The sequence below is a fragment of the Hyperoodon ampullatus genome (assembly GCF_949752795.1).
Source record: "Hyperoodon ampullatus genome assembly, chromosome: X".
Lineage (NCBI taxonomy): Eukaryota > Metazoa > Chordata > Mammalia > Artiodactyla > Ziphiidae > Hyperoodon > Hyperoodon ampullatus.
Window position 1 is genome coordinate 934,853 of NC_136913.1, and position 15,303 is coordinate 950,155.

The 15,303-nt window shown below is 46.7% G+C and overlaps 1 protein-coding gene across 1 annotated transcript in view; it reads left to right on the forward strand.

The window, feature by feature from the left end:
- Positions 1-5,970: 5,970 nt before the first annotated feature.
- CSF2RA (colony stimulating factor 2 receptor subunit alpha) overlaps positions 5,971-15,303 on the forward strand; it is a gene marked incomplete at both ends in the record, with an annotated part of 43,945 nt that continues 34,612 nt past the window's right edge. Inside the window, 4 exons of the mRNA XM_079727208.1 lie at positions 5,971-6,007; positions 10,912-11,019; positions 11,471-11,613; positions 12,601-12,724. Coding sequence (XP_079583334.1) covers positions 5,971-6,007; positions 10,912-11,019; positions 11,471-11,613; positions 12,601-12,724 — 412 coding nt within the window. The remainder of the gene's footprint in view (positions 6,008-10,911; positions 11,020-11,470; positions 11,614-12,600; positions 12,725-15,303) is intronic.

The window sequence follows — 15,303 nt, forward strand, 5'->3', positions numbered from 1 at the left end:
TAATCAGTGTCAGGGGAACTGCTACAGGGAGTGACGTCAGTAAAAACCATCCCAACGCAGACACGCAGCGCCTCGTCATTTCTGTTACAGCTGTGACTTTCAGACTGGCTGCCCCAAACGTGCTTTAGAAAAAGCCGCTTTGCCGGGGGAGGGGTGTTTTCTTTGAATTTTTTAAGATTTTATTTATTTTTATCTTTTAATATGGTTTAATCCTTTTATTTTTTAAATTTTTATTGGGGTAGAGTTGATTTACAGTGTTGTTTTAGTTTCTGCTGTACAGCAAAGTGAATCAGTTATACATACATATATTGATGGATAGATATGTATATATATATATCTCCACTCTTTTTTTAGATTCTTTTCACAAATATAGGTCATTACAAAGTATTGAGTTCCCTGTGCTGTACAGTAGGTCCTTATTAGTTATCTATTTTGTATATAGTCGTGTGTATGTGTCAGTCCCAATCCCCCAGTTTATCCCTCCCCCACTCCTTTCCCCTTTGGTAACCACAAGTTTGTTTTCTACATCTGCAACCCTATTTCTGTTTTGTAAATAGGTTCATTAGTACCCTTTTTTTTAGATTCCAGGTATAAGTGATAGCATATGATATTTGCTTTGTCTGAGTTACTTCAAAAAACCACCTTTTGAAAACAATTCAGTCTGCACTGAAGTGCATTCCCATTTTTCTAGCCTCAGGGAGGTGGACATTTCAAAAACGCTCCGGCCAACTTTCCTGAATATCATTTCATCTTGCGCATGTAGGGAGCCTCACCCCACTGCCCCAATCAGGAATCCTTTGAAAATGAATGCGCGGGACTTCCCTGGTAGCTCAGTGGTTAAGAATCCACCTGCCAATGCAGGAGACACGGGTTCGAGCCCTGGTCCGTGAAGATCCCACAGGCCGCGGAGCAACGAAGCCCGTGCACCACAACTACTGAGTCTGCTCTCTAGAGCCCTCGAGCCACAACTACTGAGCCCACGTGCCACAACTACTGAAGCCCGTGCACCTAGAGCCCGTGATCCGCGACAAGAGAAGCCACCACAATGAGAAGCCCGAGCACCGCAACAAAGAGTAGCCCCCGCTCGCTGCAACTACAGAAAGCCCGTGCACAACAACGAAGACCCAACGCAGCCGAGAATAAATAAATAAATAAATAAAAGGAATGAGCATCTTGCAATTTTTTCAACATGACACGCACAGAAAGACATAACGTGAGTTTGACAGTCTTTTGGAGTAAGCAGCAACTTCGATGTTTGCACTAAGATTTTCCTCGGAATGCAAGAGAGGTTGAAAGATGTTTCAATAGTACACATGTAACTAATTTATTTGAAATCTATCCTAAAGAAATCTACCAGTTTCTTCAAATGTCTTTTTAAAATTCACCACAGATGATTAGTGAAAATGCAGAGCATCATACTTTTCTTCTTGCATATCAACTACATAAGCAGTTTTGTACAATGGGAAATACTAATTTGTTTGACTTTCCATGTTAAACTACTGTCACGTTCAGCTTCATTGCATGTAAGGTAGACCTAGTCCATCTGATCGTGTGTTCTGGAGAGTGTTCTTTATTCAATAAAGTTTTAATTTAGTATAAAAGAAAGAAAAAGAAAGACATAACCTGTTTCTCATCAGGAAAAAAAGATTAAGAAGAGAATGTTTTATTGTTTCTCATCAACATTTGGAATATTTTGAAAAGGAACGATGAGGAAAATCATATGACAGTCATGGGACAACCGTGCGCGGATTCCACAAATGTTAATCAGCTGCACTGTTTCTTTCTTTTACTCATTCATTAATCCACTCTTTCTATTCCTTCAGTCTTTCTGCAAATAGACACTCACGATGATATTCCAGCCGTTTTCCAGGGGTTGTGCCTACAGCCAAGATTCCCTACCCCAAGCCGGGCAACCAGACAATCAGCAATGCAACTAAGTTTTCCAAAGCAAATTATATAGAAGATGTAAGTTTTAATCGCTGTGGAGAAAAGGAGCAGGTGTAGGGCCTCAGGACAGGGATGGGTTTGTAAATTATCCAGTGTCTTGAGTGAGCAAGAAGGTGAGAGAGGGCTCTGTGGGCAGAGGGGACAGACAGGGCTAAACCAGCACCCTTGAAGGATAAAAACAGTCAACAAACGCGGGACGTCGAAGGGTGTTTTCTCCACCTGATACAGGGCGTCTACCCACAGCCCGCATTCTACTCGGTGAGGAGAGAGTGAAAGCTTTGTCCCCAAGATCGAGAGCAAGACAAGGAGGATATTGCCATTTGCAGCAACGTGGATGGACCTGGAGATGATCACACTTAAGAGAAGTAAGTCAGACAGAGAAAGATCAATATCATAGGATACCACTTACAGGTGGAATCTAAGCTATAATATGAATGAATTTATTTACAAAACAAATAGATCCACAGACATGGAAAACAAACTCATGGTTAGCAAAGGGGAAAGGGTGGGAGAGGGATAAATTAGGAGTTTGGGATTAACACACACACACTACTATCTATGAAATAGATAAACCACAAGGATCTACTGTATGGCGCAGTGAACTATACTCAATATTTTGTAGTAACCGGTAAGGGAAAAGAACCTGACAAAGAATATATATATATATATATATATATATATATATATATATATATATATATATATATATATATATATATATATAAAATAACCGAATCACTTTGCTGTACACCCAAAACTAACACAACATTGTAAACCAACTATACTTCAATTAAAAAAAATCTTTTTAAAACATGCAGATCAGAAAAGAGAAGTAAAACTATATGTATTTGCAGATGGCTATGAACATCTTAAGGAATCCACTAAAAAATTCTTCGAACTAATAAACAGATTCAGCTTGGCTGCAGGATACGAGATGCACACGTAAACACACATGTGCAGTGGGCCATCCAAAAATGAAATTAAGAAAACAAGCCCGTTTACAATAGCATCCAAAAGAACAAAATACATCCGTTTTTACTGATGAGTAATTTTACCCATAAATAAATAAATAACATCAGTTTAACCAAAGAGTGCAAGATTTATACACTGAAACCTACAAAGCTTTGCTGAAAGGGATGAGAAGACCCAAATAAATAGAAAGATATCCTGTGTTCGATCAGAAGCCTTAATCTTAAGACACCGACACCTCTGAAATCTTCCGCGTGGTCTTCAGATTCAATGCAATTCCTTAAAAAAGCCCAGTTGCCTTTTTTTGCAGAAATTGACAAGCTGATCCTAAAATTCACACAGAAATGCAAGGGATCCAGAAGAGTCAAAATATTCTCGACAAAAAAGAAGGAGTGAGGGCTCATGCTTCCTTGGAGCACGTGATGGCTGCTGAGTCCCCAGCCTTGGTGGCCTGTCCCCGGGCCCTGAGGTGCTTCCAACCCACCCCATCCTGATGCCCGGAGCAGCACTGGACCGGAGGGATGGAGCTGTTGGGAATAGTTTAACATTTCCTCCTCTTTTGTGAGTTCCTGGAAGGCTGGAGTGTGCCCATCCAGGTCCACATTCAGTTCTCAGAATGTGACCTATGACAAAGGTTACACTTACCCTTTAATAAAGGGTAAAATGTATTGGGTCAGAAAAAAACAAAACAAAATACCCAAGTCCCAAACAGGGAAAGTGAAAATGAGAACACACAGTGCATTGTGCCAAAGTGACAGTCTAATGGTGAGAAGCCCTGTGAAGTTGGTGGTGGCTAGAGAGGACTCTGGCGCCCATGCCCCCACCCCACCCTGCATGCTCTCCCCAGGCTGTCCCAGAAGGACCCTTACAAGACACTCAAGACCAGGCAGCATCTCCTTTACTCTCCTTCCCCTTGTCTACACCCTGGTGGGAACTCTGAGCGAATCTGAAAAAGCCAGGGAAAAACACAGAAGATGAAAACCAGACTGAGAGAGGGTCATACAGAGTGAACTAAGTCAGAAAGAGAAATGCAGATATGTGGAGTCTAGAAAGATGATACAGCTGAACTTATTGGCAAAGCAGAAATAGAGACACAGACGTAGAGAACAGATGTATGCAGGCCAAGGGGGAAAGGTGGGTGGTGGGATGAATTGGGAGATTGGGATGGACATCTATACACTACTATGTATAAACTAGATAACCAATGAGAACCTACTGCCTAGCACAGAGAACTCTACTCGGTGCTCTGTGGTGACCTACATGGGAAGGAAATCCAAAAAAGAGGGGATATATGTATACATACAGCTGATTCACTTTGCTGTACAGTACAAACTAACACAACAGTGTAAAGCAACTCTACTCCAATAAAAATTAGTTAAAAAAAAAAAAAGATGAACACCAGGGGGTCCCGAGAAACATCACGCTGTCGCTTGTCCAGACCTTTAGTTATTCACCTTCTCTCGTGTGTGTCATGCTTGACCAGACATAGCGGCCTGCACGACGGTAAACAGGTAGTGTGTCGGGGTCCCTGAGACCACCCTCGGGTTCTATGATTCACTACAAGGACCTGCGGAAATCAGCAAGACCGTTATATTCACAGTTCTGGTTTCATACGGCAAAGAGATACAGACTGAAATCATCAAAGGCAAAAGATGCAAGGAGTAGAGTCCAGGAGGGACTAGGCTTCTCAGTGTCGTCTCCCTGTGGGCTTGTCTGGACAGGGCTTACTTCTCCCAGCCATGATGTCTGCTGACGGGCATGGGGTATTTGTCAACGGGAAAGTTCAGCCAGCCTTGGCGTCTAGCCTTTTTATTGGGGTCGGTCACATAGCACGGAGCGTCCACATGGCTGACCTGAGTTACTCAGCCCCTCCCGAGGTCTGGATATGGCGTGACCTGCAGTCCCATCATAACTCACATTGGAACACAGACCACTGGGCATGACCCAAGGCTCTAGGCAAACGAGGCAGGATGTTCCAAGGTTTCATAGGTGACCTCCTAGGAGCTGGTCAAGGGTCAGCCCTTTCTTTGCAGTGGGCAGGGTGTGGACCACCCAGGGCTGCTGAGGTAACTCTTTACTACCCAAGTGTGTTCATTCTGCAGCCACTCAAATCCTGTAAGAATCAGGAACAGGAGTCCTGCCCGGAAGGAAAGCTCAGGAGAACGTCCACTGCTCAGATTTTCAGATGTCTCCCTTGAGGCTGAGCCCTACATCCAACTCCCTGATGGACGCCTCCCTTTCGTGGCTCATCAGGGAAGCCACTTAAACATGGCAGGACTGAGCCTTCCCCGAGCTCCATCCCCTTTGCCAGTACCTCCTCTTTCCCTAACTCTGATCTGTACCAGCATTCCTGCATTTCTGAAGCCCCTAAGCCCCCGTTAGCTTGGGAGACATCATCTCTCCCTCACAGCCAGGATATACTCCCCATGAAACCCCAACCCCGCTCTTGTCCAACCCCTCATGTGATGGACCCTCCTTGGGGACACCCAGTGCTGCGTTGGTGTCCCCAGCCCCCATGACCCTTCTGTTCAGCCTTGTCCCATCATGAGCTGGAAAGCCACTTTCTACCCACTCTGGCTGGTTTTAAATCCCTGGGATACTCAGGAACGTTCTGATGAATTGAATTGAACGGAACTGGGTTGGTTGTGAATGTGAGCCAGGGGGTGTCCTCCACCGAAGACATGAAGCCCCACCATGGTGGCCACTCTGTGAAGACCTGGTGAACTAGCTGGTCCAACTCTTAGGAGGATGACCTTCTCCACGTCAATGATGAAAATGGGCAGTGACACGAGAAGCCCACCTGGTAGCTGGTCTGGGCAACCTCATGGGCCACCCGCTTGGACTTTAGGGAAGGTGACCTTCTCTGTATCTACGGTGAAGGGGGCAACTCCACCACGAAGGTTTCCCAATTCCTTGTAATGAGAAACACCACAGACGGGGGAGGAGATCAAGGAGGAAAAAAAAAAAGGAAGATATTGAGCTGAAACGTTCTTGTCGTGCAATCTGGGCACTTGCTTTCGGACGAGGAAGAGACTTAGTTATCAGATCGGCCAGATGTGGGAGCTTCAGGCAGCAGCATGGAGGAACACAGGTTGGCAGGGGCGAGCGTGGTACGGTGGGGTAGTCCGGTCCTCTTGATCCTGGGGTCCTCCAAAGTGTCAAGTCACTAGGGGACCTTTTCCTGCTTCTGTTGCTGCTCCGGGCAGCTGGCGCTCCAGGTGGGTGAGAACTTGAGGGTGGGCAATAAAAGCTTCTGGGTGAATGGCACCCAGGTGAAGATGGTTACCGGTGATGGGTACGTCTCGTAGCACGTGAGGCTGCATTTTAAGATCTGAATGAGTCCCGGGGAGTCAGCCAGCTTGCAGTGGGAGTTTGTGGAGTTCCCCGCACAAGCCTGTGCCTGGGACGCGGCTTGGATTTAGTCCAAAGGCTCGGGTGGGACGCCTTCGTGGAGCTGTGTGTCCTGCGGAGCGGGTGGCCTGGCCAGGTTACAGGTGCTGTTGAAGAGGGTGGCGTTGCATTCTGTGTCTGTGTGTTGCCCGATCACAGTGGTGCGTGGTACCCCCAGAGCCACAGCGAGATCAAAACGCCAGCTTGTGCAGGGGTCACCCATGGACCCACGCCCCTGTAAGGTGTTTCCTGTGTGCCTCGAACGTGAGAGAGGTTGTTCTGAGACAAGGTCTTTCCAGCTGACATCTGTGGAAAGCTGAAATCTTTAAAAGAGGAAAGAAAACCCAGCCTGGTGAAAACCCAAAGAAGAGGGAAAGTGGGTACAAAAGGCAAAATATGGCATGATTCCATTTATAGGAAACAACCAGAACGGGCAAATCCACAGAGACAGAAAGTGGTTCATGGTGTCCGGGGGCTGGGGGAGGGGGATGGGGAGTGACAGCTCATGGGGTCGGGGTCTCCTCTTGGAGGGATGAGAAGGTTCTGGAACCAGATAGAGGTGGTGGGATATACAATATTGCGAATGTGTTAAGTGCTGCTGAGCTGTACACTTTCTAAGGGCGAATTTTATACCATGTGAATTTTGCCTCGACTTTAAAAAAAAAAAAAATCAAGGCAGGGCTTCCCTGGTGGCGCAGTGGTTGAGAGTCCGCCTGCCGATGCAGGGGACACGGGTTCGTGCCCCGGTCCAGGAAGATCCCATATACCGCGGAGCGACTGGGCCCGTGAGCCATGGCCGCTGAGCCTGCACGTCTGGAGGCTGTGCTCCGCAACGGGAGAGGCCACAACAGTGAGAGGCCCGCGTACCACCAAAAAAAAAAAAAAAAAAAAAAAAAAAAAAAAAAATCAAGGCAACAAATAAAGTAAAAGAATGAGATTTCACTGGGCTTTGGTCTTCCAGCCACTTCTGTGCGGGTACCAGGAGCCGCCTCATAGGACGGGGGCGAGAATTAAACCAGGGTATGTCTGAACATGATACATCATAGCACTGATTATCTCACGCTCTGCGAGAATTGTCCTCTGGAGGTTTCTCCGCATCCTCGACCAAGAGCCGGGGGCTGCGATGAACTGATGATTGCAAGCAGCAACCTTTGGGTGGGTTTCTGTGTCCCTTTGTGGTGTGCGAGAACTCGGTTGTTTTTTTTTTTAAGTCAAGTTTACAGAAGTTTCTGGTTTTGCCCCATCATAATGAGCAGGAAGCCAAGGGAGTTTCAGTTAAGAGGAAGCTGAATGGGGAACCGGGCTGTAGGCTGTCGATCAGTCTAAGATAGTGTGTATCCTTGGGTGCCCTCTGCGTGTCCACCCCCCTCCCCAAGGCAGGGACGAAGCGAGACACTGAGGAGGAGAAAAGTGCACCCAGGAAGCTGACGGGACGGAGGGTCCGGTGATGAACGCAGGTGCTGTAACCACTGAGGACTAAGATGTTTGGACTGTGGGCCTTCCGCGGCCCATCCCCCGTCCTGTTAAGTGAAGCTCAGCTCAGACTGCAAGGGCATTGCACAAATTGCGGATGTGAAAATCAAGGCAAGGCAAGAGTCGCTGTGGGCGTGCACTGACCCAGGAAGGTCCTCTCCCAGAGCCTCTGGGGTGCAGCTGGAGGGTGCCCCGGCCCCAGCACAGAGGATCGGGGACAAGACCCAGAGGAAAGCTGGGTGGTCCAGGGTCCCGTTCGCAGGTGGAGGAAGCTGGGTGCTTTCCCACCGTGGGAGGAGGGCAGGAGATGTCAGTCAGGTGGGGAAGTTGGAACAGGTCTGGTCTGTGGCTTTTATTTCCTCTCTGATAGCAAGTGAGGTCCCGGTGGTGGGGGGGCGTTGGGGGTAGGAATCTGGAGCTGAGTGCTTGTCTCCAGGTGTGCGGTGGCCCAGGTGTGCACACCTGAAAAAGGGAGTGGGTGGGGTCCTCCACTGTTGGGATCCAGCCAGGAGGAGATGGTGAAGGTTCAGGGAATCTATTTCCTTTCTCCCTCCCTCCCTCCTCCCTTCCCGGCTCCAATAGATGAGCCAGTCCAGCCTTCGACAGAGGAGGTGGGAAAGGAGGCGCGTTCATGGAAACAGCGAATTAAACGTAGGAGGTGCCGGCGGCTTCTTAGCAGAGGCAGCTGGGGTGTGAGGAGAGGGTGTCCGGTGCTTGTGGAGCATCAGCAGGCTTGGGACACTCATGAACACGTCTCCGAGAGGGGGTGTCCAGGTGATCACGGGCCAGGGGGACTGGGCGTGTGAAGGCAGCTGGGGTGCAGGGGAGGGTCTTTGCTGGTGGAGATGGCTCACGGAAGTCGGGAGGCCCCCCTTGTACAATAGATGCCAAAGTCACCCAGGGTGACACAGGCAAAGAGTGCAATGCCACTCTTTGGCGCACAGGCCGCTTAGTTGCTCCGCGGCATGTGGGATCTTCCCGGACCAGGGCTCGAACCCATATCCCCTGCATTGGCGGGCGGATTCTTAACCACTGCACCACCAGGGAAGCCCCCCAAAGCATCTTATAATCACTGTGATGTGGTAGCCATGGCTTCATGGGTCACCTGAGCCACGAATTCCACGTCCTGATCCCCGTATGGTCGACAGAAAACGTCCCCCAAAACACCTATGTCCTAATCCCTAGAAACTTTGGCTATGTTACCTTACATGACAGACAGGACTAAGTGCAAAGTATTGAGATGGGGGATTATTCTGGATTATCTGGTTGAGCTCAGTGTCATCACAAGTGTCCTTATAAGAGAAAGGCAGTGCTGTGATGATGAAGAGGCTGGACTAATGCACTTTGAAGATGGAGGGGGACCATGCACCCAGGAAGGAGGTGGCTTCCGGAAGCTGGAAAAGGCAAGGCAACACGTTCCCCTGTGGAGTTTTCACAGGGAAGCAGCTCTCTGCCAATTCCTTGATTTTACCCCAAAGGGACCCTGTCAGACTTCTGATCTCCAGCACTGCAAGAGATTAAGTGCGGAGTTTTTAAAATGCCAAGTCCAGGGCTTCCCTGGCGGCGCAGTGGTTAAGAATCCAGCGACCAATGCAGGGGACGCGGGTTCGAGCCCTGGTCCGGGAAGATCCCACATGCCGCGGAGCAACTAAGCAGCCTGTGCGCCACAACTACTGAGCCCGTGCTCTAGAGCCCATGCACCACAACTCCTGAAGCCCACATACCTAGAGCCCGAGCTCCACCACAAGAGAAGCCACCGCAGTGAGAAGCCCGTGCACCACAATGAAGAGTAGCCCCTGCTCGCTGCAACCAGAGAAAGCCCGCACGCAGCAACGAAGACCCAACGTAGCCAAAAATAAATAATATAAATAAAAATAAATTTATCAAAAAATTAAAAAATAAAATGCCAAGTTTGTGGGAATTTGCTACAGGAGCACAAGGAAAGTAACACAGGCCACAGTTTTCTTGGGGGGCAGGAAAATCTCCCCGGTTTCCACGCTCCGTGGGGAACTGTACATCCACGTCAGGCTCAGCCCCTACAAACTCATGACATCTGTCTGATTTTGTGTCTGTCTTTCTGCTCATTTATCAACTTCCCTCATCGGGTGTGAATAATGAAGGGATCAAAGTGTGTCAGAGAGAGAGTCTCCTAGCATAAAGATAATATAAATAAGGGTCAGAATGTCCTTAAGTATCAATATTATTTATAAAATTGTTCATATTCATACAAACATGACTTATTTCTCTATAATTCACATTATATATACAATTTTATATGAAGATATATATTATAAATGAAGAGATAGATTTTATAATTAATACATAGGAGAATTATATAATAATGTATATATGTATATAAATGGCTCATATTTTCTTTACATAGACCATCCCTGCTATTCTGTTCCCAACTTCAGCAGCTGCTCCATGGGCTATACCTGCTTTTAGCACAGTCTGCTCTGGAGAAATAATCCACTCAATTTGTAAAATGTGTATCCAGCGCCCTGATACCCATATGCTGGGGACGCATTTCTGGGGATAGAGAAACAGCTATGGCTGGGGGCTTACAGTCTCTCAGGTCAGAGAGAAAGACACAGCACAGAGGGGTTCCCATCCACAGACTCTGATAACCACGCTGGAGACTCAGGGTTTGGGTTTCCCCAAATGCACTGCATGGAGCGACCCTCATCCTCAGGCTCTGGAGAAAGGATGCTGAAGGGTCAGGTGGAGGGTCTCCCAAGGGTCTCCCACTGCATGAAGGAGCCCCATCCTCGGGCGTGGTACATGGCTTTTCATTGCCTTTGACTTGGGAGTTATCCTCCCACCCCCCCACCTCTGCCACCAGGTTACAGACCAGGCAGGTGGGCAGCTTGCTCAAAGTGATTCAGAGGGTAACTGGGAAGACTGGACCTGGTGCTCAGGCTTGAGGACAGGCTCTTGGTTCTGGGGCCATCTCTGAGGCTTACTGAAGCCTGAGGACCCTCTGTCGCCAACAGTGACCCAGGCTGGCCAGGTCACCATGCTGACCATCACCCTGGAGAGAGTCCTGTGTTTTTTCCCTGGACATCCCCCCAGGGAAACATCACTGGTCTCCATGTCCAGACCCCCATGAAAGCTGATTTTCTCTTCCCCCAGCACTTCCACGTCCTTCGGGCAGCCCCATGTGTGCCCTGGCGATGGCCATTCTGCTCTCCACGCTGCTGGTCCCCTCACTCCTCCTGACCCAGGAGCACTGGGATAAACGTATGAATGTGCTTGACCTCTTCCTGTTGCTCCCATTCCCACGACCCTGGGTTCTGGGGGACACATCCCAATGCCTGCATCTGATTTCATTTTATCCTCATATGCAACGGTCAACCAGCATCACTCCTCCTGTTGTGTTCCCCCCGCTTCTGGGGATGTGAATTCTCCCCCACCCATTCTGCAGACACAGGTGATGGTGGCCGACTCCCTTTACTATGGCAGGATCTGAATAAATAGGCTTTGCTGCTTCCTGCTTTGTTGACATCTCCCCTTGTAGAAAGGGCAGGAAGGAGAGGTGGGAAAGGGGTAGGGGGTGATGAGGATGTGAGAGGGGTAGGGGGACAGTGATTCCCAGCCCTGATCTCTGCTCACAAGATGGGAGACGCCTTGGTTAAGGGAGAATGGAGACGGGAGAAGAGTAGTTTCTGACTCCTGAGGCTGTATGTTTCAGATCTTCCAACCGTGGAACAGAACTCCAGTCTAAATGTGAAGTTTGACCCAAAGATGACAAAATTAACTTGGGACTGCCAGGAAAACGCTACCTACGGGGAATGTGTGTTGATTCACAAGGAGAAAGGACAGATAAAAAAAAAGGTAAGATGGATTGGGTGTGCTCAATCACTGGTCTTTGTAGAGCTCTCATCAAGCAGGACAAATAAGAAACATACGCGTGACATTGGGACACATCACAGACTCACGGTTCCAAGTGCACCAGCAAAGTGTTGCTCGTGTCCAACATGTGTCCAGAGGGCTGATTCCCTGAGAGAACCCCATTCCTCCCTCAGGCATCCCTATTCCAATTAACCTGGGGGCTCCTGGCTGCTTGCAATGGCAGCCTTTTGCTCAGTTGGTCCATCTGCAAGACTTAATCCTGAGAGAGAAATAGCATTAGCTCTGCCTGTTCAATGGAAATAAAGTAAACAGACTGACTTGGATACAATGTAAACATGACACCTGTGAGAGAACGGTGGGTATGAGATAGGACAAGAAAAGTCAATCCCATAAAAGAGAGTGTGAAGTTCCCATACAGTTTAAAGGGATGAGGGCTCTCATATTAAAAGATGAGCTCTGGGACTTCCCTGGTGGCACAGTGGTTAAGAATCCGCCTGCCAATGCAGGAGACACGGGTTCGATCCCTGGTCCAGGAAGATCCCACATGCCGCAGAGCAACTAAGCCCGTGCACCAAAACTACTGAGCCTGCATGCCACAACTGCTGAAGCCCTCGCACCTAGGGCCTGTGCTCCACAACAAGAGAAGCCACCGCCATGAGAAGCCCGCACACTGCAACGAAGAGGAGCCCCTGCTCACCGCAACTAGAGAAAAGCCTGCGCGCAGCAACGAACACCCAACGCGGCCAAACATAAATAAATAAAATAAATAAATTTATTAAAAAAAAAAAAGGTGAGCTCTATTCTGACCTTCTGAATGCTGCTAGGTGGTGTCTTCCCAAAGAAGGTACCTGGGGGAGATGTCACAGAGGGAGGTGGATGTCATCACAGGGTCAGGGTAGGAGCAAACAACATCAGGATGTAACGAAAGAAGACTGGTTCTTAATTCACTGACTGATGACATCTTTTCAGGTCAAAGACAACGAATGTCACTGCACCTTTCAGGTCTGTTCTCTCCATGGGGGAGTCACACTCACTGTCGAAGTAAATATCAACCAAAGACGAATTTCAGAAACACTGGTCTACCTGAACCCAGGTAGGGAAAACATGGTGGTGATTCTTCTCCTCCCCACATGAGCATCAGGGTACATTCCCCCACTTTTTTCTGCTCTATGGAGATAGAATTGACACATAGGAATTGCATATATTTAAGATGTACATTTGGTGTTTTATTTTGTTTTTTTTAATCTTTTTGGCCATGCTGCACAGCTTGTGGGATCTTAGTTCCCAAACCAGGGATTGAACGTGGGCCCTCAGCAGTGAGAGTGCACAGTCCTAACCACTGGACCCCCAGGGAAGTCCCACATTTGGTGTTTTGATGTATGTATACTTTGTGAAATGATTACCACAATTGAGCTATTAACATATCCATCCTGTCATGTAGGTTTTTTTGTTTGTTTCTTTGTTTTTTTTGTGGTGAGAACCCTGGAGATCTACTCTCTTAGTGAATTTCAAGTGAACAATCCAGTATTTTAACTATAGTCACTATGTTGTACGTTAGATCCCTGGAACTTACTCATCTTATAGCTGGGTATTTGTACCTTTTGACAAACATCTCCCCATTTTCCCCACCCTCCCCAGCGCCTGGAACCCCCATTCTATTCTGTGTTTCTATGAGTTTTCTTTAGATTCCACATATAAGTGAATCATATAGTATTTGTCTCTCTCTGTCTGACTTATTTCCCTTAGCATAATACCCCCCAGGTCCATCCATGTTGTTGCAAATGGCAGAATTTCCTCCCTTTCATGGCTGAATAATATTCCTGTGTGTGTGTGTGTGTGTGTGTGTGTATCACATCTTCTTTATTCATTCATCTGTCCACACAAACACTTAGTTTATTTCCATATCTTGGCTTTTGTGAATAATTCTGCAGTGAACATGGGGGTGCAGATATCTCTTTGAGACCCAGATTTTATTTCCATGGAATATACACTCATAAAAAGGATCGCTGGATCATATGGTAATCCCACTTTTAATTTTGGGGGGAATCGCCACACTGTTTCCCATAGTGGCTGCACCAATTTACATCCCCACCAACAGGGCACGAGGGTTCCCTTTTCTCCACATCCTTGCCAACACTTGTTATTTCTTGTCTTTTTGATGAGAGCCATTCTGACAGGTGTGAGGTGATACCTCATTGTGGTTTTACTTTGCATTTCCCTGACAATTAGTGATGTTGAGCATCTTTTTAGGTACCTGTTGTACATTTGGATGTCTTCTTTGGAAAAACGTCTATTCAGACCCTTTGACTGTTTTTTAATCAGATTATTTGTTTTTTAAAAATTTGGTTTTTGCTATTGGGTTGCTTGAACTCTTTATATATTTTGGATATTAACTCCTTATCAGATACATATGGTTTGCAAATATTTTCTCCCATTGTATAGGTTGGCTTTCTGCTGTGTTGATTGTTTCCTTTGCTGTGCAGAAGTGTTTAGTTTGATCCAATTCTAGTTTTCTACTTTTGTTTTTGTTGCCTGTGCTTTTGGTGTTAAATCCAAAAAATCATTGCCAGGACCAATGTCAAGATGTTCTTTCCCTATGTTTTCTTCTAGGAGTTTTACAGGTTCAGATCTTATATTTAAGTCTTTAATCCATTCTGACTTGATTTCTGTATGTGGTGTGGGATAAGGAACCAATTTCATTCTTCTGCATGTGGATATGCAGTTGTCCCATCATCATTTAGTAAAGACACTAATCCTTTCTCCCTGGTGTGTTCTTGGCAGGTTTATCAAATATCAGTACACCATAAGTGTGGGAATTTATTTCTGGGCTCTCTAATCTGTTTCAGTTATCTCTATGTCTACATTTATGCCATCATAGTACAGTTTTAATTACTGTACCTTTGTAATATATCTTGGGATCAGGCAACATGAGGCTTCCAGCTTTGCTCTTCTTGCTCAACATGATTTTCGCTATTTGGAGTCTTGTGGTTCCATACGAATTTTAGGACTGCTTTTTCTTTTTCTTTAAAGAATGTCATTTTTTTTTTTTTTTTTTTGCGGTACGTGGGCCTCTCACTGCTGTGGCCTCTCCCGCTGCGGAGCACAGGCTCCGGATGCGCAGGCCCAGCGGCCATGGCTCATGGGCCCAGCCGCTCTGCAGCATGTGGGATCTTCCCAGACCAGGACACGAACCTGTGTCCCCTGCACCGGCAGGCAGACTCTCAACCACTGCACCACCAGGGAAGCCTATCATTAGGGTTTTGATAGGGGTCACATTGATCTATATATCACTTTGGGTAGTATGGACATTTTAACACTATTAATTCTTTCAGTCCATTAACACAGGGTGTCTTTCCATTTATCTGTCTTTTTTTTTTTTTTTTTTTTTTTGCTGGTAACCAAATAAATGTATTTTTTATATTAGTTTCTGCTTTATAACAAATATCTGTGTCTTTTTTCATTTCCCTCATCAATGTCTTGTAACATAGAACTTACAAGCCTTTCACCTCCTTGGTTAAGTGTATTCCTAGGTACATTACTCTTTTTGTTGCTATTGTAAATGAGATTTTTTTTTTCTTAATTTCTGTTTCAGCTATGTCATTGTTACTGTGTGGAAATGCCACTGATTTGTGTATGTTGATATTGTATCCTGCAACTTTACTAAATGTATTA